This window comes from Onychostoma macrolepis, chromosome 12 (assembly GCF_012432095.1).
Source record: "Onychostoma macrolepis isolate SWU-2019 chromosome 12, ASM1243209v1, whole genome shotgun sequence".
NCBI classification, from domain to species: domain Eukaryota; kingdom Metazoa; phylum Chordata; class Actinopteri; order Cypriniformes; family Cyprinidae; genus Onychostoma; species Onychostoma macrolepis.
In genome coordinates, this window is record NC_081166.1 from 13,804,628 (window position 1) to 13,831,262 (window position 26,635).

General features: G+C 37.5%; 2 protein-coding genes and 1 non-coding gene across 4 annotated transcripts in view; 1 reads left to right on the forward strand and 2 right to left on the reverse strand.

Moving 5' to 3' along the window:
• Positions 1–12,770: 12,770 nt before the first annotated feature.
• trnai-uau (transfer RNA isoleucine (anticodon UAU)) lies at positions 12,771–12,864 on the reverse strand. The gene is made up of 2 exons: positions 12,827–12,864; positions 12,771–12,806 (listed from the first exon to the last, which is right to left on the reverse strand). It is a non-coding gene; the product is annotated as a tRNA-Ile (tRNA).
• A 110-nt stretch (positions 12,865–12,974) lies between these two features.
• On the forward strand, positions 12,975–14,836 carry hcar1-4 (hydroxycarboxylic acid receptor 1-4). Of its 2 annotated transcripts, XM_058793525.1 has the most exons (3): positions 12,975–12,996; positions 13,231–13,319; positions 13,485–14,836. In XM_058793525.1, the coding sequence occupies exon 3, from the start codon at positions 13,498–13,500 to the stop codon at positions 14,434–14,436; it is 939 nt and encodes a 312-aa protein (XP_058649508.1). In that variant the 5' UTR covers positions 12,975–12,996; positions 13,231–13,319; positions 13,485–13,497; the 3' UTR covers positions 14,437–14,836. The 2 variants fall into 2 exon arrangements, with proteins under 2 accessions (XP_058649508.1, XP_058649507.1); XM_058793524.1 differs by lacking the exon at positions 12,975–12,996 and having other exon boundaries at positions 13,106–13,319.
• Positions 14,837–14,869: 33 nt separating this feature from the next.
• mta3 (metastasis associated 1 family, member 3) overlaps positions 14,870–26,635 on the reverse strand; it is a 32,417-nt gene continuing 20,651 nt past the window's right edge. The window contains 8 exon segments of the mRNA XM_058793523.1: positions 14,870–15,983; positions 19,316–19,440; positions 20,728–20,759; positions 21,307–21,429; positions 21,432–21,488; positions 21,564–21,656; positions 25,260–25,482; positions 25,799–25,956. Of these exon segments, the coding sequence (XP_058649506.1) occupies positions 15,818–15,983; positions 19,316–19,440; positions 20,728–20,759; positions 21,307–21,429; positions 21,432–21,488; positions 21,564–21,656; positions 25,260–25,482; positions 25,799–25,956 (977 nt within the window). The 3' untranslated portion in view covers positions 14,870–15,817.

A 26,635-nucleotide genomic window follows, 5' to 3' on the forward strand; every position in this document is an offset into this window, starting at 1 on the left:
TGTTGAGTTTATAGTGATTACTGGGACGATTAGAAGACCCCTGTTGGCAGTGGACACAGAGCGTGAAGCTCTGAAGGGCCTTTGGTTGCTTTATTATGTTCAGATGGAGAGACAGATCTACCTCACCCCACCAGCACGCAGCAGACAGCCATCACAGCCAGGCCCTCACACTGATGCACAGATTGGACAGATTTCTCTGAAGGGATAAAGCTCAAAAAAAAAAAAAAAAAAGAGTCTTGTGCATACAGTAGGGTTTTAAAACAAACAGTAAATTTAGACCTTCACATCAAATAATAATAATAATTTGCATGCCATATGGCACAAATTGCTAAAAAAAACAACTTCTGTTTTCTTTGCCTGTAAGTCCTGTGACATGAGACCACCCCCTAGTGGATGCAGGTGCTGTGCCGATATTAGTGGAGGTTGCTATCTTACTGAGGGCAGATACCTGAGCCCAGTTATTGTGGGTTAATGAATAACACATAATCACATTCATTGCCCTATTTCTCATTAATCCAACCTCTCTGTTCAAAAATAAATAATCCTCCTGAGCTTTTATTAGAGCAAGCTCTCCGGGCATTTTATTTGAAGTGAGAGGAGTGTTTTCACTGTAGAACTCCTTAAATATTTGGAAAGCTTACTTTACCCTGGACTTGGCTTAGACCACCTTCTTTCATTTCTCTTCAAATATTTATCTGCTGTCCAGCAGCTAGCCAGTGAGATCGGCTCTGCCTTAACTTTAGCTCACAGAGCAACTATGTATCTCTCGCGATCTGTCATGAATCAAATGTTCTCATTCTGAGATACACATATACAGTACATACTTACACACTGTTCAAACGTTTAGGCTCAGTAAGATTTTTAAATGTTTTTGAGAGAAGCCTCTTCTCTTATGCTTACCTAGGCTGCATTTATTTGATAAAACTACCATCAAAACAGTAATGTTGTGAAATATTTGAACTGTTTTCTATTTAAATATATTTTAAAATGTAGTTTATTTTGGTAATGGCAAAACTGAATTTTCAGCAGTCATTAGTGTCACATAATCCTTCAGAAATTATTCTAATATGCTGATTTGGTGCTCAAAAACATTTCTCATTAATACCTATTTTTTTGGGAAAACTGTGATACATTTATTTAAGCATTCTTGATGAATAGAAAGTTCAAAATAATAGTATTTATTGGAAAAATAAATCTTTTGTAATATTATAAATAATCAATTTAATGCATCCTTGCTGAATAAAAGTATTTCAAAAACATTAGTGCACTGTTGTCATATAGAATCATGTTTGATATGAAAAATGCTATGTTTCAAGTAAAAACAAGAACAGTAAGTATCGAACAAAAAATGGCACACTAAAACTTTTGAAAATATGATCAGGCTCCCATGAAATCTGAGCACATTCACCTCATCATAATTTGAAAGTCTGTCATTCCCGTTTCTCATACTTACACACTATTCTACAACATTTTATAGTAAAAAGGTGTGTTCAAATAAAAAAAAAAGCAGTGAGGTGTAGTGGACTATGAGTACTCAGATGATACTGTACAGAACAAAGTGTGCTGGACACTTTATGCACTCAAGAGTTGCAACTTTCTCTGTGTATCGAAGGGGTAGGGGCTAAAATGTACATGCTTCTGTTAACAAAACACTGTTATATGTTCTGTATGAAAAAGCTAGCATTCTACAATTCATGCATTCTATGGCAGAGTACATAGTGTGTACTTAGTGCATAATTTGGCATGCAACTAAAATTCAACTACATGTGCCATCTTTCCCTTGAATGTTTGTTTGTTTGTTAAATAGTTTTGCTAACTAATGTATTTAACAATTTATAAGAGTGTAGTACTCTAAATTTCAGAACATTTAAGTTGCTAAATAAGTCCATACATTTCATCCTGGCCTAAGCATCAGCTAACCCTTACACCGTCTGGATGCATCTAGAGTAAGCAGCCTGTAAACGAGACCTTGAACTTGATGAACCACCCAGGGATCAGCTGGAAGTCTAATCATATCTCTTCTCTCGAGTAATTCTAAGAAAACAAAACTTTAAGCAAGCTCATGTTTACTTGAGCCAGTGAACCCCTGTTTAGCCCACCCCACGCTCCTCTCTTCACCTCGCCTCACCTCCCTGACCCACCAGTTCATCTGCCTTTATTAGACTACAGCTATTTTTAAAACTGGGCCTGTGTTGCACTTTTACGAGATGTGATCAACGCAGATGTATACTGTAGACAGATACTTATGTGCATGTGTGCGCACACAATCAGGTGGCATTACATTTATTTAAAAAAATCATCAAAAGTAGACCAAGCTGTATCTTGTTGACAGATAGACTGCATCTGCATTCAACAACACTCTCATCTCAGCTCCTCCAGGAACTGGAGGTTCTCCAGACAGAACAGACAGCAATAAAATTCATTTTAAAAGTGTTGACTGATATGGAAATTTTTTTCCGTTCACAGATGGGTTCCAACCATATGCAGTGATATGGCCAAGCTGTGCGTTGGTACATTATACGACTACCGCTAACTAAAAATAGGACTGATGAAGGAACATATTTCAGTGTAGGGTCAACCCAGCTACACAAATGCCACAGCAGCCTCAACAGATCTCATATTTGTCCCAGAGGAAACAAATGTTCTGTTGCAGAAGCACGGGGAGTTCCCAGTGCAGTGATTACAATGTACCAGATAGCCAAGAGCATACAATTAACTCATTTGGCTTCTGCTGCAGAGTTTTCCAGCCGTACACGCTAAACCCCATCTACATCCCTACCTCCATTTTTTCCTACATTCAACCTCCTCAAGCCCTCTAAAGTTAAGAAACTGTAGAGACAAGTGTTTTCTTGTTTCTTGCCAAAATCTGAAAATGAATGAGTTGATGTGTCACACTCATTTTTGTTGTAAGGATACAGACTAATGGTATAGAAGTCTGTGGAGGTGTCAGCATGTCATTCCTGTTTGGACTCATTTACACATTTTATAAGCTTCTTTTTGAAATCTTAGTTGGTAAAAAAAATTGGTTGCACATTATTTTACAGTACGTGTACTTACATGTACTTACAGTGTACTTACAGTGTACCTGCCTAAGAAAGTACTGGTAATATAAGGTAACTACATGGTGTAGGGTTAGGTTTAGGGATAGGTTCCTAGTTTTTATCTAGTTATTGAAATTAATAAAATAAGAACATAGTATGTATGGGTACACATACACCAAGTGAATTGAGGCAAGCACACAGCATTGTTTTAGTGTGTGGTAAGTCACAAAATATATCATATAAGCATAAATGCTGTCCAATCAGTTTGTGACCTTATCCTAATGCCCTTTGTTTTGTGTCAAGTGTGAACAGAAAGAAAAAAAAACATTCTTAATGGCAAATTCCATAGGAATACTGGTTCAGTTTCTTTACATTAAAATGACACCATCAATACTGTGAGAAAAGAAATGGAAGAATACTGTGAAATAATAAATAGATGGCAACATAAAAATATAATATCTGTGGAGAATGCATCTTTTTTTAGGTATAAATTGACAAACTTATGGGAACTGTTGTGCTGTGAGTAACATGTATTTTCTAAACCCAAGAAAGGAATATGGCATCAATATTTTACAATCTTTTTTTATTTTTTATTTTTTGCCAGCATCTGCTGTCTTTTGCTTGATGAATGCTGCTGATGATGAATGAGGTACACAGCATCCAGGCCTTGGGCTTGTGTTATCAAACATAAATGATACTGTGCATAAAAGCAAACACCCACACACATTTAGCAAATGGGTACATGACATTCAAACAACTAAATTATTGAAAACACAGTGGGCTATGTATGCGACTTTTGACTACATGAATGGCAATAATTTTATGCCCTAATGCCCCTGAAACAGTGGGCTTTATGTATGGTGTATAATTATGTATTTGTTAAGATGTGTTGTAGCCTATGGAAAAATTGTATTGAACAACTACTGAGAACTACCAGTTCTATGAGAACTTATTTCAATTTAAAATAAAATAAATTGCCTTATAAAATCGTATTCCTGCAAGATAGAGTTCACTGGTTTCTAAAGCAATGATTATGTCATTTATTTAACCAAACACTTGAATCAAACCAACAAACTCTGGGGAATTGTGGCCTATGGATGACTAAACCGGATAATTTAGAAAAGAAAAGAAAAGAAAAGAAAAGAAAAGAAAAGAAAAGAAAAGAAAAGAAAAGAATAGAAAAGAAAAGAAAAGATAGGGAAACACACAGAGAAGAGAGATTTTCATATACTCTTCCTGGAGCTCTGGAAAGATCCAGGCAGAAATGAGAAACCAGGGAAGAATTGAGCTGAAAACCAGAATGAGCAGTGAGCATACATAACATGAAAATGTAATTTTAAAAATGCGTTATGATATTGCAAAATAAATCAAATAAAGTGTTTTTATAGGGGTGAAGTGAGAGGGACAAATGCAGTCCTGTCATTTACCAACCTTCATTTGATGTTTTCATCTGTGGACTCCAAGGATATCCAAGCCCAAGGAATGATGGTAGGCTAATTGTAACTCACAAACTCCAAAAGACACATAAAAGTAATATGAGTAATGCACTACATTTCAAGTGTTCTTAATTAATGCGATAGCTTTTTGTGGATAAAATATGTAAATAGGCTAATACTCGCTATTCACACAAAATGTCCACAAATTCAAATTTGCCGCGCCCGCGCGAATAGCTGTTTGTTTACAAAAGAGTACCGCTTCATGAGCGCGATCAACACCATATAAGGAGAAGAAGGAGGAAGAGACGAAACAACGCTAACACTTTATTTCGATAATCCACTTTAGACATTCTACTAACAGTAAGTAATTTTGCTACTTCATGTCAACTAGCAGTCATTAGAGTATTATTAGTAGACTGTCTGCTTAATATCTTCTAACACTTTATTTTGATGGGATACAACATACTGACTATGAGAAACTTGTCAACTTATTCTACAAACCCTAAACTTACCCTACTGAGAGTTATAGACATGTAGTTGCAAATTAATGAGAATTAGTTGACATGATGTGATTGACAGTTACAAAGTTACTTACAGTTAGTAGAATGTCTAAAGTGGACTATCAAAATAAAGTGTAACCGAAACAACAGACAAACCTCATTGGTTCTTGCATACATCTCCAACGAGGCACTGTGAAAGTGAAGTGAACTACCTTTGAGAACTAGGCAAATCTGTCTCAGGGAGTTGCTGCGAAAAAGCGATCTAATATCATTCATTTTCAGTAAGTATTGGCATTACACTTACAATTTACAACTTAACATCAATACATAACTTTTAATGCAATTTCTTAATTTTTTTACACATGACTTTTAAACTGTAAAATGTCATAAAAAGTTTTTGAAAAACAGCATGTTTGAAAGTGCCAAGTGATTCCCCGCGACACGGTTGGATATAATATAATATTATAGCATTGTATTATTGGTAGTGGTAACACTGCTGATCATCTAATGAGATCAGCTTTTAAGGTTTCATTTAAAACTAGTATGTACATTAAACAAATACCAAATTCTAAAAATCAGAAATGCTACACATCGGTCCTTGGATTACACTGGAAAAATATGTTACATGTCACACAGGTTTAGTGATTCTCACGGGTTGGTTCTGCTCAGCAAAGCCCTATTCCTTTCCCCTTCCCCCAGTAAGGTTTTTTTTGTACATGTTTCATATGGAGACCATTAGTTGTACCATCTGAGCCTGCTTGTGGTGAAAAATGTTTGACGTCTATCGAGATGTCTGCTGTGATGTCATTAGTAGACCTACGAGCACAGGGAGTATCATATGGGACCGGGGGAGGTGGGAAGGAGGGAGTCTGCGCTACAAGCTGAACCAGATGATGGTACAAAAAAACCTCAAATGAGTTCATCTTAAAAGCCTGTTGATCACAAGACATGTTCATGGTTTTTAGGATTGACACGCAATATAATGTACAAAGGTTTGTGCCAACGCATTACCATAAGTCAGTCCATGTTTCAAAACACTTTCTATGTAGTTGTTTGATGTTCTTTAAATAAAGTCTATGGAACGATTCACTGAAGGAGTTTTGACAGTACAGATCATGTCTTTGAGGATATAGATCCTATACAAGAAACACATGGGCTCTGTCTGAAAACTGAAAATGCCATCATTTTTTATATTTTATATTTATATTTTATATTTATTTTATTTTATATATATTGACTGGTTACAAAATTAAAGTTCAATTAAATTTGTTTTATATCAGGGCTTTTTAAATTTCAAAAATAATTACAATAATAATAATTATCAATAGTTTTTCACAACATGCAATTTTTCTATTGACAGACCTAGTTTTATGTTTTTAGTACTCTTATCGATAATTGTCAATGATTAATAAAAATAATTATAATTATACACATTTCACGAAGAAAGACACTTGGAAGGTGATCTGTGGCATCAAAAAAAAAAAACCTTGAAAAATATTCTAGATCATGACATTATGATGCCTACTCTGTCTGAAAAGTCTAAATTTCCTTTGGAGTTAGTCAATATTTATAGACATTGAAAAATAACAAGAAAATGGTGATTCTAATCACTTCAAAGAGGACAGAGATCAAAAAAATTATTCATATTCACCATCCCCCACTGTGTCTTACTGTCCTATTGGCACCAGACTCCTCTGACACAATGCATGCCAGCAAATGAAAAACATCCCAATGACAGGAAATGACAGAAAAGAATATCCTGCCACAGCATTGTCCAAGTGGTCTGCTTTACACATTTTTTACAGCTCCATTTTCTGTGGAAATAATTCCACTTCCTATAAAAATAAACCACAACCATGGGAATCTTTGTTCATCCAAGATATGTGCAGTTGGGCACAACTGAGCATCCGGGCCGAGATCATAGTTTTCGTTTTCAAATGGAAGAAGCAGAAGCATATTAAGCCATTTCATTGTCGCTAATTGTGTTAACATGAATTTATATAGCCTCATTTACCTTTGGCGTGCACTGTATGAAATGTGTGACCTACAAAATGGCCCATTCATATTCCTTGCAGCTTGGAGAAGAGATGGCAGCATAGTGAGAGAGAGGGAGATTTGGGCAACTGTGGTTTCTCATATGACCAACATTTATTCAGAGCTCAAAATATGAGCCATGGACATTTGACCTCTCTGTCTGTTACTCAGCGGATCTAAAATTAGTCATAATTGCAGCCTGAAGGGTGAAAAAGGCAGAATATATGGTTTGTTGGAACCACAGCTTGGTGGCTTCTTATTCCGAAGCATTCAGAGGGACAGGAACGACATGTCCTCCTCTGGAAACATCATGGCTCAGGGACTTCTAGTGAAGACCCTTATTCACTGGCCACAGAAACCACATTCTCCAGAAACATCATCCCCATTCACACACTCTATCATCCACAGGAATTGACAAGAATGGCAAGAATGGAAACCTCACAGGCATGTATTAATTCATCTCTACAAAGCATTTAGCAGTGTAGCACATGCAGAAGCCTGTCAGACAAGGAGACGTGGCATGACGATTATGACAACAGTTATGTCGGGGGAACAATGAATAGTGCTCGAGATATTTCCCAGTTGCTGTCAGCTCTGTGAAGATGTTGTCTTGACTAAGCATATAGGACGCAAAAGTCTTGATTTTTTAAGCGATAGATGTCCAAAACTTCCATTCGATTAGAAGTCCTTTCACTTTCAGTCAAGCGCTTCCAGAAGAAAAATGTGCAGCTTTTGTGATTAAAAGGCCTCTGTGAAGCATTCCTTAGTGATATGTTTGACGCAGGTTATCTTGGCTCAAATAAGGGTGAGAGGGAATGAGGTTCAGTCACTGGAAAAAAAACAGATAAGAGGAGAGCGATTATGATAACATGTCAGTTCCATCATGCAGAAAGCAGCATTAGGTACATCTCCAAGTTTAATCCAGCCAGCTTGGCGTGTCGGTTTTCACTTTGTATAAATATTAAATTACTTCTAAAATTCTTTCTCTAACATCCAAGGCGGTTTTAATGGATAATGTCGAAACATTAAGAAATCTTGATATAAAACAAATACAATGCAAGTCATGTCGTGTTGTTGTTGTTTTTTCTTTTCAATGTTGTTGCTTGGCTAAGAATTCTGCATTTTTGAAAGCCTAGACAATATGAATCTGTGGTTGAAACACTCAACTTTGAGGGCTAAAGGTGAAAATTGTAGGGTTTTTTCCAAGATTCATGACTCTGAGAGAATTAAAAATGCAGCCAGGGTTTTAATCAGGAATTTCACCGCATAGTTCTCCAAGTTCTCCTGAGTCATACCTAAAATAAAAACCAGATGCCCCCTATTAGCTGAATATAGATTTCATTTGTGAAAGTGAAGAAACTGAACTCAATTTTTGCAACTATGACACTTTAAGAAAGTGTGAGGAGGAATATGAAGAAGCACCAAATGATGTCTCAGCGGAGAAGGGGAGGAACAGAATGTTGTGTGTGCAAATCACCCAAGCAGCTGTTAGAGACTCCGCCAAAGTGAGAAAAAACAGAACCGAAATGTTCCAAGGGTCTTATTACCGAGTGAAAACACAACATAAGCAATGTAAACAAGTAAGTGGAGAATGTACTTATGGTCTCCTTTGGTCAAATGAAAGTGCTGTACCTGACAAAAACATCTTGACACAAGTCATATCGAAAGATCAGTTAAATGTGCAGAAGGCTGCCGCATGGACTGAGATGAGTAAGATTGAGTAACTGGTAACTGCACTATACATTAGTGTTCAAATGAGTAGTTCAAAGTGATGTTTTAAGCTGAAGTATGGCTGGTAATGGACATTCAGGCCCAAGCATCAATTCCCTGATCTAAGCCATTATTTCCCCAAAGAAGAACTCCAGCAGCCTGTTCACAGGGCATGATGGGTAAAGTTACATGTGTGTTTGTGTAAAGAAGCTAAAGCTGATGTTATCCGTTGTGTAAATGGCTCGTATTTTATAGACAAACTGCTGAAGGACACATATGAGTAACAGATGTACTAAACTGGTTAACTAGCACTAAATCCCAAGTGAAGATTTATGATGACTGTTTTCATGAATCACAGATGGGCAACCAGAACATAGCTCCAAGCAGCTTTTTGTATTATTATTTTTACTTTAATTAATTTTAAAATAATAATTTTGTATTGTTTTTTTAACATTTAAACTAACTGTATGTTTTTACCTTGAAATGTCAGTTTTAAAATAATTCTGATGGTACACTGAATAAAACAAATGCCTACTGATTCTTTCCAGTGCTCTCCCCAAAACGTCTGTTCTGGCTACGTTCGCACTGTCAGTTTTTGGGATTGACAACCACATTTACTTTACATGTGTGAGTCTCGAAATGTCCTGTTCACACAGCAACTTACAGTAGCATTTAGAATACTGCCTCTATGAACATGCAATGGGAGCCTGTATTTCTTACTAGCAGCCACAGCGACAGTAATATCCAAGATGGTGACGTCCATAAAACTGAAAAGTCACTTTTTGACACGACAAAAGTCAGGTCGAACCGATAGTTCATCTGTCAAAACTTCATTATATAAACCGATAGCAGCTTTTATATTTGGGTAAAAAGTTAATTTGAGTTGCGCATTGATCACAAAACTGACGGGAGCAGCTGCGATGGAGAAGAACAGTGACTGGATCTAAAACCTTCGGATGACACACAGCTCAGAACGGCATCTCTGTAAGTTTCCGAAACTACACTTGAAAATTTGCAACACATGGTATCCAGTCCGGTTCTGTTCACATAGCACAGGTTTTCTGCGAATGCTGTTGTGAGTTCTGAAAATTTACAGGGGACTGTAAGTTCGGTTATAGAATGCGGTTGTCACTCTCGTAAATTTGGTGAGCGGGTGCGAAATTTTGCAAAAAAGAGCAAATTTCTTTATGGTAGCGACAAATGCACGTGTACAGCAATTCACAGCAATTACATCAGTGACATATTTACGATGATTATACTCACTTAACTGTAGGGGGCTCCAATGTTGTAAAAATGCACAAAACTACATACAGTTGCTTTAACATCGTGCTTTAGCCAGAGCCGATCCTCTCTATATGCAAAGTACGCAAGCTGCGTAGGGCCCTCGAAACACCAGGGGTCCCCTTGCTCTCAAAGATGATCTAATTTTAGTTTCGTTTTTGAATTTGTCCAGCGGTTATGAAAACATGAATGTTCATTTCTTTTAATGCGGTGCGCTGTTGCCCTTTCTACGTAAAAATCAGTCAAATCATGTAACGTGAATGTCATACAGTCTCTTACCGAGCCGCGGAAGAGACACTATTTCTCAAACGATTTCCGTGAGCGCGATTCGAGACGGAGTGAAACACGGACAAAGGCGTTTCATTCATTCATAACTCATCTCCCCCACCCCCTGCCAAAACAGTTTTGCGTAGGGCCCCCAGAAGTCTAGGATCGGCACTAGCTTTAACAAACAACTTTTTTAAATAAAAATGTATAATATTGTTCAAAAATAAGCAATATTTCGTTTTTATTATTTTATTTTTAAAAAATGTTTGTATTATTTTATTTTTTTGTTTTACTGCAACACACTGAACACACTTTTCAGTCTGGTATCGGTTCTTGTGATGTTGATTGTGCTTGTGCTTAAATGCAGCATTTTTAATGGAGGCCATTTAAAGCAAGCTGTTAATTCTGTTTCAATCTATTCCTATAATATTAGGGAACATCAACCTGATACTTTATGTTAAGTAGGTTTTTTTAGCTATTAAAATGGCCCTGGGGTCTTTGAGACCTCAAACTGAGCATGAGGGTTAACCATGATGTTAAAGAATTCAAGAAAAAAGAAAGATGTGGAAAGGGAGCCCAAGAGGGAGAGAGAGAAATAGGAGAGAGGTACTGTGAGGAAGCTCTTGGCTCTGCTTGTCTGCACTTGCACACCAGATGCGCTCTGCCTCAGCTCTGGAATGTGTTTGTGAGAGCAGTTTAACCACTGACCCACCCAACCATTACCACAGAAATCTGATCCAGACAATCCACTCAGCCTCCTTCATTGTGTGTGCGTGTGTTCTTCTCTCTATTATCTTGCTTCCTCTATCTACTTTCTTTCTCTCCTTCTCTCCTAAAAATGTGCCTAAACCTATTTTTCAAATTTGGTTCCCACAAAGTTCTCCTTTCTTTAACCACTGATTACTCAATGTGTTCACTCAAACACACACTTTACAAGCACAGGTTCACACTCATACACAAGCACTCATGCTGATTGCATTTTAATGGTAAACCATGAGCCGTGACAAGGCAATAAAATAAAACTTGAGAAATTAAAGATGGTCATTCATTCTGCACATAAAGGCAGAGGAGTGAGATTTCCCTATTGAGTTAAGGGCTTTTACAAGTGATGAACATTTTAAACTCACGCACAAAGTCAGTCATTTAAAAAATAAATAGACACACTGTGTTTTGAATATTAAATATGTTTACGAATATGAATAAAAAATTATAATAGTTTCTCTCATTTGATGTTGCTTTACGTGGGTAGTTTGTTTGCTGGACAGACAGACAGTCAGACAGACAGACAGACAGATAGACAGATAGATAGATAGATAGATAGATAGATAGATAGATAGATAGATAGATAGATAGATAGATAGATAGATAGATAGATAGATAGATAGATATGTTTAGGCCTAAATTGAAGATTTATGCATTTGAATTGCATATAAAACTTTGATAGATTATTATTAACTGTTTGCATCTGTAGGCCTACATTTATTCACTTAAAAAGTATGGGCATCTTTAAAATATGGTTAGCTGTGGAACAAACAGTATTCAGTTGTTTAATATTGTAATGATATGGAAACAAATTGGATTGACTCATGATAAATACATAAACCTGTTTATTGTGTATTTAAAACATGATTAGATAGACATAGATTTAAAGAGACTGTAATCATAAAACACATGCAATAATCTATTTCAGAATTCTGCTCTAGGTCTATTTCCCAATCAAAAGTGGTTGTTTTGTGGGATTTTGACATGACACTTTTGGCAGTGGTAGAGCTTAGATGAAATCTGATCAGACCAAAAGCTTTGACAAGGCTGTGCTGTTTATATGTAAATGTGATGTTTATGTGTAAATGTGCGCCAAGAACATAAATTTAAAAAGAAACATATGAAACCATTACTGTGATTAGATGTTTCTGGATGAGTAATAGTCTATAACTCTACATCCAACACAGACCTCTAATCTGTGTAAAGAAAAACAGACAACAGTGACTTTTACATCAAATAACCATGGATGACAGTCAGTGACAAAAACGGTTTTTAACTGTTTCAAAGGCATGACGCATCTTCACTGTAAAGAAAACATACTGTTAACCACCGAAAAAGAGACGAAAAGAAAAATAACAAAAAACTAAACTACATTTTATCCCTCAAATCTCACACCTCAGAGTAAATACAGTTCCAGAGAGTTGAGGTTTTAACACGTGGCAAATGTCGCAAGATTGTGTTGCTTTGCTGAACCTTATGCAATGCTGCCCCCTACAGGCTGCTGGCCGCCATAGCCGCAGACGCTACACATTTACTGAGTGACTGTCCAACCGTATTGTTCGTTCACACACAACGCACTTCCTCTGTTTGTCCACACATTTACTGCTCAATAACAGTGTACTCGCCTTACGCAGCAGCGTGAGTTATGAAGTCCTGTATACTTAGTTAAGACCGTCTACCAATTGCCACCCTTATGCGATTTTGCAGAAACACCCCTATATTTTAGTCGTGCAAAACTCTGCTCCAGGTGAGGCTCGAACTCACAACCTCGGCATTGCTCTGCTTTGTACTGCTGTATAAGTACCGCGCGCTAACCGATTGCGCCACTGGAGCTTCGGCGCCAAAGTGCAATAACAGAGCTCAAGAGCGTGACGTACAGCGACGACGTATGAGTAACACGTGTTTTATCGCCTAATTTTTTCAACTGCCCGCCCCCAGGAGCACATATCCTGCTTGACATTTATTGTGAGTTTTTACATTTTTAAATAAAATAGAACATATTCTTATCACATATCCCAGTTGTCTCACAGTATGGTATGCAAATATTTCCCAAGAGTACATCGCATTTCAAGAATTCATCTCGACTTATGATTTATGTTTTTTTTTTTTTTTTCATCGCATGCACTTGATGATGTGATATGATTAACATTACTGATTCAAACGTAAAGATCATCTGATCTTCCTTTACTCCGCCCACAGTGGTGTAGTTTCCCAACAACTTACTGCAACTTATAAAGTCGTTCTCTAACCGTCACGATAAGACAGCTACTCCTGCCTTGATCATTTTGGTAAGTCTAAAAAGGCATTTAATCCGCGTTGATTATATTTTCTTCATTCTTTTGCCAAGGATTAAGGATTAAAAATATTTTTGGGCGTTTATTCCACCACAATTCACCATTAACTGAGCAGAATTGGAGAACATGTTTGTGTTTACAATATTAATTTACTTTTAGGTTACTTTTCATCATGAGTAACATCACCTCCTGCACAGAACCGCAGACCCTTGTTTCTACCATTTTAAAGCCTGTTCTCATTTTGGAGTTCATCTTTGGGTTGCCTGGAAATGTGTTTGCTCTGTGGATTTTGTTCTTCAAGTCTCCATGGAAAGCCTGCAATGTGTATCTCTTCTGCCTGGTGATATCTGACCTCCTACTCCTCACTGGGCTGCCTTTCCGCATAGATTATCTCTTTCGTGGTGAAGACTGGATATTTGGCGAATCTTTTTGCCGCCTTATTTTATATATCATATCAGTAAACTACTCAGCAAGCATGGCTTTCATGTCAATTTTAGCAGTGGACCGCTTCTTCAGGATCCTTCACCCACACCATCGCATTTGTCGAATGAGTGTGAGACAAGCTATAATGTTGGCTAGCATGGTTTGGATGGTTGTTCTACTCCTTCGCCTTCCAACCGCCCTGAACCTGGTTCTCAAATCACAGAAAAACTCTTCAAAGCTCACATGCCACAGCTTTCTCTCATGGACATGGCCGTCGGTTCAGATGAGGATATATAATTCAGTCCAGCTCATAGAGGTCCTGTTAGCATTTGCACTGGTGGTCTTCTGCTTTGTGCGGGTTTCCTTTCACGTCCATGGTCGCCAGTCTAAGGGGGCACACCGCAGGGTGAAGCGGGCAGTGAGATTGCTTCTGTTTATTGTGATCATATTTGTTCTGTGTTTCCTGCCTACAGTCACTTTTGGCATCTTCCTTCAAGTGTTTTCCTGTTCGGAATTCCTCATGGTGTGTTTTCATGCTGCTTTAGCTTTATCCTACATGAACAGTGCACTGGATCCAGTCATCTACTGCCACATTAACGCTTGGTTTCGTGACACCCTAAAGGGCAAAACCAACTCAATAGGGATGACGAAGTTCAAGATGAGTGCAAAAACGAACAGAAAACCTTAATCTACCTGATGAACTGTTGTTTTTTTTATAAACAAAGCATTGGGGGAAATTAAAATATGCGTGTTAAAGGTATAGTTCACATAAAAAGTATTTACTCACCTTCTCATGTCGTTTCAAACCTGTATGACTTTCTTTCTACTCCAGAATGCTAAAGATAATACTTTGAAATATGTTTCAGCTGTTTTTCTTAATATCTTCTTGCGAGCTCTACAATAGTCATACAGGTTTGGAGCAACATAAGGGTGAGAAAATGAAAATTAATTTCTCTGTGAACTATCCGTTTTCTCTAGCCAGTTGACCTAATGGATTATTATTTTGCACAATAAGTTCTATATACTGTACACCTTTCTATAGTTTGTCACTTTTTCTGCCTGTATTTATAAACAACATGCATCATCAATTGCTTTTCGTATTATTACACAAACATACAATCTGTACTGCGCTTTTTTTATTTAGCATTTTTCAGTTAATGTGTGACACAATGAAATACAACAGAAATGTATGAGGCATAGAAAACAAAATAGCTTATTGTTTCACACTCGCATGCGGTCACATTGCCCTTTGAAGTTAAAAAGCCAATGATTTTCTCCCTTAAAAACATCCAAAGGGTATTACTGGCATCTGAAAGAGTCTTTAATATCCAGGGGAACAGAACCATAATGTCCTGAATGAATATTTAAGAGTTGCAAAGACTGCTTTGACTTCCACGAATCATTACAACATCTCCAGTTAAAAGAATCTATTGAACATGCTCTCAGTTAAGACCACCTAATAGCCAGCAACTCAACATAAAATCCAGTCCTCGCTTGAATACAATATAAAAACAGCTCACAAACTTGTACTTGTCATGATACGCACAGAAGATACAGAGAAATAAAGGAAACCATTCAATGCAGAGCTAACTGAATTTACAAAGAGTACACTAACACTTCTCAAAAGAGTCTGTTGAGTGGTCAGCATTGATCTGTACATGATACACATTTGTGGCATGGCCACTCGTGGAACCCTGTAAGTTTAGTTCCCACAGCCATAGATTCTCATCAAACAAGTGCTTAGAGCTAATGTTACAAGTTGCTGCAAGGTAAAAGTGTTTGCATTGAAACTTAATGAGCATTCAGTACTTAGAAAGATATTGAAACAAGAGCTTCAGACTACCGTCCAAGAAGATTCTGAATATACAAGTATCATTTTATTGGGGGTTATTAGCTAAATGCTTTATTACTGTGAGCCTTTTGTCCTGAATAGGAAGCGAAAGTTTTAGAAGTAGAAGACTATAGAGGAATAAGAAGTGTTTTAGTGGCTTGTGGCCTGTGTGGTGCAGAGTTACAGGCAGCAAATGAGAAAGTGATAGAACAGGCTGAGGGAACAATGCAGGCGAGGGTCAGTCGTGGATGACGATTGGGCCTCGCATCCGTAAACTGGGGTGAGGGGGCGCCAGGACAGGTACCTGCGCTGGCCCCTGGGGGACCCTGCGCAGGCTGATCTGCTCACATGGTTGTCTGCACGCTCTTCTTAACTGTGATCGGGAGAGCAGCCTTCTGGCCTTCCTGAGGGAACAGGAAGATAAAACACAACATTTCATTGTCTTTAAGAATGTCATCTTGAAAGCTTACATTTAACAAAACATAATAGGTCCTTTTTTCTTTTTTTTGAAGTATGCATTAAATTGATCAAAAGTGACAGTGAAGACATTTAAAATGTTCCAAAAAAATCTATTTCAAATAAATGCTGTTCTTTTGAACTTTATATTCATCAAAACATACTAAAAATGGTTTCCACAAAAAATTAAGCAGTTCAACATTGATAATAATAATAATAATAAATGTTTCTTGAGGAGCAAAACAGCATATTAGAATGCTTTCTGAAGAATAATGTGACAATGAAAACTGGTGTAATGATGCTGAAAATTTAGCTTTGCCATCACAGGAATAAATTATATTTTATAGGAACAATATTACTGTATTTTTGATCAAATGCAGCCTTAGCTAGCATAAGAGACTTCTTTTAAAAACTCTTAATCTTACCAAAATTTTGAATGGTAGTGTATTAATTATTAAATATTTTAAATGTATATTGTATTATATATTGATTATATATTTTAAAATATTCATTAAAGTAACTATATATTTGAGATATAGTACGCAAGTATCATGCAATCCCCCGTGTTGTGCAATAATTTGCATGCAACAGGATATTACTAAAACATTGTGACAGGAAATACACAAGAAGAACTAACATGCTTTATCATATTTTGCAAGCTTTGCAACGTGTGCTTGCTTGTTTATAAAATATCAAGAAAGAAAACTAAATTGAAAACTGTACAGATTTGGTTTTCCTATGTGCATCGACACGTTGCAGATATAAGAGGTTGCAATTATTAAGCAAAATAACAAATCAACGTGGCTTAATAATGTTCTCTTTATGATCAGGTCTATATAGCAAAGAGCGAAATGAACGAATCGCCTGGGTCTAACGTTCATGCAAAATGAATGAGGCCGACGGGCATCCACAGGGGACAGCCCTTAGATTAGATTGGCCATAATGAAAGAACCGTTAACTGGGTCTCGAACAACAAATGCACGATGATATTCTAGAATGTGCTGTGTACGTGCGCTTGCATTTATAGCATATGTGTTTACTTTATAAATCACACTATGTTAACACAAATACACATACTCATTCATTACCAGCACAGAGCCGTAATATAACTATGATTAGGTTGCATGCTTTTGCAATAATGGATTTGATTAGTACTTTTGCAAAGCAACAGCAAACCTTTAACTCTACAAATATTATAGAATGAGAAACGTATATGTACTATCTATTTTAACATCAACTCAAACATCAGAGTGCAATTTCAGCAAGAGAGAGTCGTGACAGTCTGGTGTAAACCTGTTAGAGAACCAGGCTGAGTCCCAGACCAGATCCCATTTGTCTCTGGGTCTCTTGCCTAGTTAAAGGCTAATCTTTCAGAGCAGGGGCGCTAAATTTAGCCTAGCATCCGCTCCAGCGCTGGAGGCCATAGGGAGCTGTGCAAGTCATGGCTCATATGGATGTGGCTGTAATGGAGAGGCATTTTTCTTCAAGCTCCAGCTCACATCTACTTCTCAATGCCAAAGATATTAAAACCAAACCCCTTGCTGCTGTGGGTGAACTATTATGACTATCTGACTTCTGTCTGTCTGATCTACATTAAGCATAAAAACACATTTTGCAGGTTGAGGTGTCAAAAGCCACCAGAAAGGCAGTTCATATTGAGTGTATAGGTTAAATCGAGTCTCTCTTTTGGTCATACATTTCATACATTTTGCAAGACTCCACAGGTAATGTGGTTTAGATTTTGTGTACGGTGCGTGCAATCTTACCATGTTCAGGTGTCTAACAGCTGCAGCAACAAAACGAGACAAGCAAACAGTCACTAAAAAGTAGTCAAAAAGTAGTCATGAAACAACAGGGCAAATCATGTGTCCAATTCCCCCTGCTCAAAATAGCATCTTCGTTCGTTTAATTTGAATCTAACTAGAACTTCAGAAACATTTCACATCCAGTTTAAACTTTAAACTCAGTGCAAACAGGGATGTCATTAGCATTGTGGATGTGTTCAATTCATGCAGAGTTGGTAAAAAGTAAGCCATTATTGTCTGCAGCTCTTAATCCTTTCATATTTCATTTCAGTTGACTGAGAATTAACATCAAATAACAAGTTAATCTTTTCATCATATTACTGCAAAATGATGGAGGATGGCTGTGGAGACCATCTCCAGTCTAAATAACACTGCCGAACAATTCTACTGAGAAATGTTGCTATGACTCTACATTGTTATAAGGAAATAAAAAAGCACATTCACAAAGGTAGTGAGACAAGTACACTGGCAATCAAAAGTTTGGACACAACTACTCGTTTTTGATTATTTTATAAACAAAACTAAAAAAAATAAAAAATAAAATACAGCAATAAAACAAAACAATACAAAAAAAAAAAAAAGCAAAACTGAAATAACTAATAAAAGTATGGGATTTATGTAATAATAAACAAATAAATCCTATATTTTATATAATGTAGAAATTATGTATAAAAAAAAAAAAAAAAAAGCAATCTTTTCAGAATTTATAAAAATTTTATTACAAAGCTATTTTCAAGCATTTAAGCATAACAGGTTTTAGGATCATGAGAATCCTAAACATCTCAAAAAAAAAAAAAATTTTTTTTTTTTTTTTTTTTTTTTTAAAGTTGTGTGTTCAAACTTTTGACTGGGAGTGTATGTGTGTTTGTGAAGCATTAAGTTACCTGTGGAGTCTCATCTCTCTGGATTAAACCTAACCTCAATCTGCATCAAAAATCATTCTTTTTCAGTTGTCTCTCCATGCCACCACAGATTAATGGGATCATTGGTATTGTTAATTATATGATCTTTGTTATTGAAAAATTGTCCCTGGCATCTGAGATTGACTTGCCCATTTCCTACACTGACAACTCTGGCTTAGACCCTCTTACCCGCCACTGTCACTGGGTATGACCAATGCAGTAATTACACATGTGCCAATCCTGTCACCAAGATCGGTCACTCTTAGGTGAAGGTTGAATCAAAATGATGGAAACTTAATCAGATGTGTCATGCCATCTCAGGGGATAATCTCTACAGGTGCCAATCATGGAAGAACAAGGTAAGGGCTGTTTTTTGACATGGAGTGTGTCTGCCCTGCTGTTTTCTATTAAATTTGTCTCTAGGCTCTATACGTACAGGCCTGAGTAAAGCTAAGTACACAAAAGTGGATTTCGGTGTCCCTTAGTGAACAAGGCACGACAAGTTTAGGTTTTAGAGGAGTGCGATGCCACGGGAAATACAGCCAAAATGGACAGCGAGGTTGGTTTGCACACCTCGTCTCTCGGGAAACCAGGAAGAAGCTGTCATCGGGAGCATCGATCCAGTTGGGTCGTCTCTTGCGGAGCATCAGGCCACTGCCACGAACGTTGGAGGCACCGGTGCTGCTTCCATTATGCTGCTGAAATAGGGAAGGAGATGGGCATCTTGAAATATTTCCCTCTCGCAAAAGAATTACTGACTATATGCCCTCAGAGGACTTCGGTATTCATATTTATAGTGAGCATTAACATTTGGTAGATGCCTAGAAGCTCAAGAGTCCCAAAAGCAATAAATAAAAAATGATTTAGCAAAACAAACAAAAATAAATCGCATATATAATATTAATGTGTTGCTAGGTTGACTGTTTTCTGCTTTGAAATTGATCATTTTATTATAATTATAGATAATTATAGTAAAATTGTTTAATTTATATTTAATGTGCTTGCATTTTAAGTAGTCATGTAATAAACTAAAGCAATAAACCCCAAGAAGTCGTGGATTACAGTGAATTTATAACAGCAAAGCTGTTTTAAATTCACTGTAAACCATGGCTTCACGGGGCTTATTGCTTTTATAAAACGGTTATTCCATATACATAGTAAGTTTTCACAAAATACAACAGAGCAAATAAAGTATAATGATATTAATAAAAACAGTATTCTTCCGCCAAACAATGTAGTTCCTCAGAAACAGTTGTGGTTCCAACAAAGTGGTTGCAGAGCAACACACAAATGTAAACAAACTTGGCTCAACCAATCAGAACCGAGCACCGGAACTATCCGTTTTATAAAGAATAATTTACCGATGGCTCATTATTATTATAACCTTGTTGGTGTTTCTCAGCAACTTAGATACTCCCCAAAACACAGACTTGTAATGAATTTTAAATAACAAGATGCACAAAACAGTCTTATTAACAAAGCAATTTTCTTATATTGTTTTCCTAGGTTGAAACTCAACCTGAGATCTATAAATTTGTTTGGTCCCACAAGGTGCAAATAATGTCCATAGAGATAAACAACTGAAACAATAAAGCAACTTTTAATCTTCTTCAGTTTTAGAAATGACAGGCCAAAAATGAGGTGAAGGTCCATCCACTATATTTACATTATTCATCTCATGGATGAACAGTGAGTGCCTTTGTGTTTGTTTTGCTGTCTTTCACTTCTCATTTCCATTTCACCCGGCCACAATAATCTGTGTGAAACCTCCAAAGCTGGAGAATGAAGCCGTCACCAGAACCAATTCACAGCGTCAACAGTATCTGCATCTGAATATGTTATAAGATGGAATCTCGCTCTCTCGGCAACACAAATACTGGGAAGTTATTGTTTTCCAGTCCAATGAAAGCACACTGATAATATATGAGACCTTCCTGCTTTAGTCTAAACCAGTGATACCAATGAATCAAGTCATTGTTACTTACCAGAATGGGTCCCACAATATGGGCTGGATTTTCTATGAAAAAAAAAGAAAAAAAAAAGAGGTGCGTAGTATGAAATAAGCATATAATACCATGACACATCCATCTTTGACATCTTTACTCCTAAAAATAGAGGTTCTTTATGGGCATCAATGATTCCATGAAGAACATTTAACATCCCATGGAAACTTTTACTGGAAAAAGAGGTTCTTTAAAATATTCTTTACACTAAGAAAAAAGAAGTCAGGTAACTTATTTTTATAGTGTTTCCACTCTTAAAAGCAAATGTTCTTTATTGCCATTGATGGTTCTATGAAGAACCTTTAACATCCATGGAATCAAAAGGTGCTTTGGATTAACATGTTTTATTTACACACTAAGAAAAACTATGGTTCTTTTAAGAACTGTTCACGGAAAGGTTCTTTGAGGAAGCAAAAATGATACTTCTGTGACAAAAACGTTTTGGAACCCTTATTTAAAATAGAGATTGTTTCAAAAGAGCTAGAAGGTTCTTAAGTTTAGAGAACCCAAAATGGTTACCTTTATTTTTAAGAGTGGTATGTATTTTTACTGTAAACCCACCTTGTCCTGGAGCACTGGCTCTCCTCTCAGCAGATTCAACCCTGCTGTGGTGATGGTAGCTCCGTTTTCCCAACATGCCATGTGGGCCATGGCTGGGAAGAGAGGAAAGTAGGCGCCGTGGGGCTGCACCTGTAGGCCAGGAGTGCGATGAGGCCGTTGAACATGCGTTGCTGGACGAGTCTCTGAAATGACAGAATATTCACTGTCATCTGTTAGCTACAGCTCAAAGAAAACATTTATAATGTTGTGTGGCTCACCGAGATACTGCAAGACGCTGGTCAGGGTGCTCCTCGGGGAAGATTTGGGCTTCATAGGTCGCCCTGTCATGCCCTCTGACACCCGGATCATATCTATTCATCGACCGGCAGTACAGAACAGACAAACGGAGATAGAAGCAAGTCAAAGAGCGAGAAAGAGACATTCACACTTAGACACCAACACGAACAGGCCGGCTTGATGGATGTTGAGGCGATACACCAACCCTGCGGTGACTAATCTTTCTGACCGGACAACGATTTTCATGGGAGCAGCAAGCAAAGTCAAATCTCATTTGCTGCTCGGTTTGTTCTTTAGGCCCTAGTGAACGTAATTCTTCCCGGTGAACTCCGGAACATTGATCTGACCACAGTGAACCCATTAAAATCACTCCAACTTTCTTTGGTTGGTTTTAAAATTCATTAAAACTCCAGGGGAGTCGGAAGTTGTTTAAAGCCGTTCTCTTCAGGCAGTTCTTCTTGTTGGCTTGGCAAACCTGGAGAGAAGCTGTCTTGAAGATGTACCGATATAACTTCAATTCATTACCCTTTCAACAATACATCGAATGTGGAGAAAAAAAACCCCCATCGCTGAACTGGGTGATGCATTATCTAGCAACACAAAATCCATTCTTTAAATTGAATGAACCTGTGCCTTCGGGGAAGTGCTGCAATAGCGGTTCTCTGACTTTTATGTGTGTAACAAACAGTTTTCTTCACCTTTGAATCCTCATGGTTGCAAATGTGTTCTATTAAACTCCCGTGATTCATTGCGTCATTTGTGTGTCACATTTCGATGCACTAAACCTGATTATTCCATGATTTTCATGCACAATCTCTGATGGGCAGGCAAGATGTTGAACATAATCTAGTTAGCCAGCATGTTGAATGAGGTTGGAAAGAGGAAAACAAATGCGATGTTGCATTAACAACGGCTTCTTATGAGTGTGTGCATGTAAACAAGTCATGAATGCAAGGCAGGAGCCAATGGAGCTCATGCTGTCTGAGATTTCACATGATTGCCGCTCTGCTCGGCCTGTCGGTGTGCGTGCAACAGAGTGATGGACAGGTACACGAGACACATGAAACTACAAGGACTCAGATAGGATGGTTTCAGCCATGGTTTTATTTGTGTTTTGGTTGCCCACAAGACATTCACACAAAGAAAAATAAAAGAGAGAGACAAACCAAAGAGCATGCTGCCCCCACCCGGGTCCCTCGTGCTTCAGGACACAGATGTCAGAACAACTTTTTATGGCTGGGGATACATACAGACGTGTTTGGGGTGGAGACAGAGGTGGAATGGAAGCATAGAATGGAGGTTTCGCATGATGGGAGGGGGGCAATGCAAAACTGAGTGGAAAAACTTCTGATTGGACAGACGCAGAGCAGGTGATTGGCTCTCTTTCCCTGTTGATATGAGCTCTCCCTGTAAAAGTGACCTATTTACAAGTGCCTGTCAAGAGGAAACAGCTGCCTTTAGAGCAAAGCCTGGCTACCATGATCTGTAACCTCATCTTTGGGCTGGTTTATTTGAGGGTTTTTAAGTTTGTGATGCATCTTTCCCTTTCATCCCAATTCAGTGTTTCATTAATTAACATTAATCATCTCACATGCGCTTTGACAAATAATAAATCAGTAACCATTTAAGAACCCCAAAAATCTTAAATTATTGCCAACGTCGCAAATCTTTTCCCTTTAAAACTGCTGGTCTAGGGCCATTTCTGTTTTCTGTGCCAACATAACACTTCCCAAGACACAAAGCCCTCCTGATCAATTACCGCCATTGACCAACTTCCTCAGCATTTTAAATTGGCCTTTTGACAAATTGCAGACTACTGTGCAAACTCTTTAGGAGAACAAACTTTAGTTTTAAATATCAGAATAACAAACACCAACTGCATGACTCAATGTTTTGCAAATAACTCTTTCCAACTTATTGAACATCTAATTAATTAGATCATAAACTGCACCAAAAATGAGACTGATAGTCCATCATTCTTGAATTACTGAAAAGCACAATAGAAGAGTTGCTTGTTAACCAACACTTCTTCATCTCATTACATACATGCATGCCTCTGAACAGCCTGTCAATGTGAGCTACCGAATGACTGATTGGTTGCAAAGGTAATAGCAATTCAATTAGCTATTCCACATAAAATATTGTTTTGTATAGCGGTCTGCTACAATAAAATAAGACATATTCTTCCCTTAGAGACATTAATGATCTCTTGGGTACAATCAGTGATGAAACTGTCTGTATTCAGAGGCAGTTCAGTGGAAGCGACAAAAATTAAAGCTGAGGCATTAACGCACATATACTATCTGACAATCCACACTCCGGAGGTACACATTTACATAAATTTTCCTGACAGGGACAGTATTTCAACTATAAATCTTGGCACACACCATTATGCATTTTTGTACTTTATTCTGTTGATGTAACAAGTTATCCTAATAATTCTTTTGATCTCAGTCAAAAAATAAAATCCTATTGCACATTTTATGATGTGTAAATAAAAATATTTAAAAAAAAAATAAAAAGGCAAAAAGTAAAAACACGTATGTTGAATGTGTTTTCTTCCTAGTACTAATTGTACTATGTTTAGATTTGATAAAGCAGCTGTGGGTATAATCTTCTGAAAATAAACGAAATATTTGAAGACAGATCCCAGATCGACATTAGAGGGCGTTTGTTCTGTGCAAAAATCAAAGAGATCCTTCTGCCTGAACCAACTGCACTGAGAACATCCAAACACCACAACCTAGTGTCATTCACTCTCGACTTTAAAAGCCATAAAGGCTTTTTTGACAAGTCTAAGAGTGACTATTCACAAATGTACAATATTTACACGTAAAATATGCATACGTTTTTGACTTTTCTCACTAAAATCCTGAAAATCCAACTCTTATAGCTCTAAAATCCTCCCACAATGAACCTAGAATACACAAAAATATATCCCATCCCCTTAAATTGTAGTGCCGAGTTGCATTAAAACACTATAAAAGTGTTTAGGGAAAAAAGATGCAAAACCAAAATAGCTTATCCTTCTTAAGCGCAAATATGGAGAGACTTTAAGTAACAGCAAAAAATTAAAAAAATAAAATAAAAAACATGTAACTTTAAACCAAACAGTACCCTTAGTTATTTTAGTACATCAGTGTGCAAAATATAGCTTTCTTTAGGCAAAGTCTTTCAAGTCTCTCATTGAGCTTTTAATAAATAAGGCTCAGATTATGATACGCATTTCAAGTAAAATTACAATGTATGATGAAGCAGGCATAGTAGGGCATCCATTAAGTCTTTGTGTTTGTGATGTGTGCATACAAAACTCTCTTCAAGAAACTGAGAGAAGCGCTAAAAAATGTGCTTATGTTCAATTTAAACAACATCATAAAACCCTTAACCCAAGTCAACAAGTGTGGGGGGAAAAGTGAATTTGAACTGAAAAGATGATTGAAACGCAAAATATGGAGGACAGGCAGTCTTTATTGGAAATGGGGTGGGGAGAATACAAAAAACAAAATAAAATATAATAACAATAATTATAATAATAATAAAAACAGTACGAGACAGAAGATGGAGGGGAGGAATGACAGCGAGATGTGGACAGGTGTGGTCGGGGAACAGAGCGGGTGGGACAGTGTGGGTGTGTGTTTGCACGCGAGGCTGAAGTTAGGAATTTAAAGAGCTCTTACACTCCGCCTTTATGGCACCACAGTTAATGGGCACAAAGGGGCGGCGCGCGGCCCGGCGCAGCCTGATGAGATCACGGCACATGTGACGCGCCAGCTTGGTGAGGCGCGTGGCCTGCAGGAGGAACGCCTGCTTAGTCTTCATAGAGGATTTGGGGCTGCCGCTGTTCCTTATCGGAACCATGTGGGAAGACTGACGGGCACCATGGCCACGAGAACGCATCTCCTATGGAGAGACAGACAATGAAGGAAGTTAGGGATTGATACAGGGAAAAAATACATGTGGGAAAATATCAAAGTATCATGGCTTTCTTAAAAGTTTTGAGAAGACTCCTGATGCCTCCCTGACCTCTGTTCATTTGCAACCAGGATAAATGGTTTGTGCTAATCACAATGTGTTTTTGCTCAGAAATTTTGCCTCCCAAAGTCAATTTACTTACAAGTGATATTGGTACTATGGTAACACTTTTTCAATGTAGTTCTATATATATTAGCTAATCCAATAGCTCAATGAAGATCTACACCGTCAGAACAGTACTTACATTGGGTGCAGGGCTTGGAGGCGTTTTTTCCTCTTCTCCCTCAGCTCTGCTTGGCATCTTCAGGCCACCATACTTTTTCCAGTACATCCAACAGGACACACAAAGGCGACACTGCATGTTAGGAGGACCCCACGAGTACCACTGGGCAGACTGTACGGCTGTAAACAGAGAAGAAAAATGAATAACCCATTAATATGAAATGCACTAATAATGTGCCATTCTTGTTCAGGAAAATCTCATTCCTATTCAATTAATTCTGTGTACCTACGTTTGTTTAAAAGAACACGCAGCCTTCATGAAAACGTAATTGCAAACTAAAGAAAAATATAATAGGGCCCTATGATTTCCGCAAAAACGAGGACAGAATCGTGGAATCCAGTCATAATAAATGGAATTTACTGTATAACGTGGAACGTCAAGGAATTTGCCAAATTTTGAATGGATACATCAAAAGTAGGTCAGTATACTTAAATCAAAACGCAATATGCACTAATGTCTGTGTAACATTAAGCTGCAAAATATCATTTAAATATGAATCCTGCATGTTCTGTGTGTCTGTGTGAATGAATGACGAGACCCTTACAGTGTTTTCAGCCTCTGCCGCCTCAATACATGAGTACATGAACATCTCTAGAACTCACTTCATGAGCATTTTACCGTTTCTTTTGAGTAAAACTATCATCTTATATACAAATAGAAACTAATAGTTCTTCACAGCAACCTGTCAAAATAAGTTTGGTTTAACTTGAAGAAACCGTGATAGAGCTATTATACTTAATGTAATCATAGTACTACTACTACTAACAATAAAAAAAAGTAAACATTTTTATTTTAATA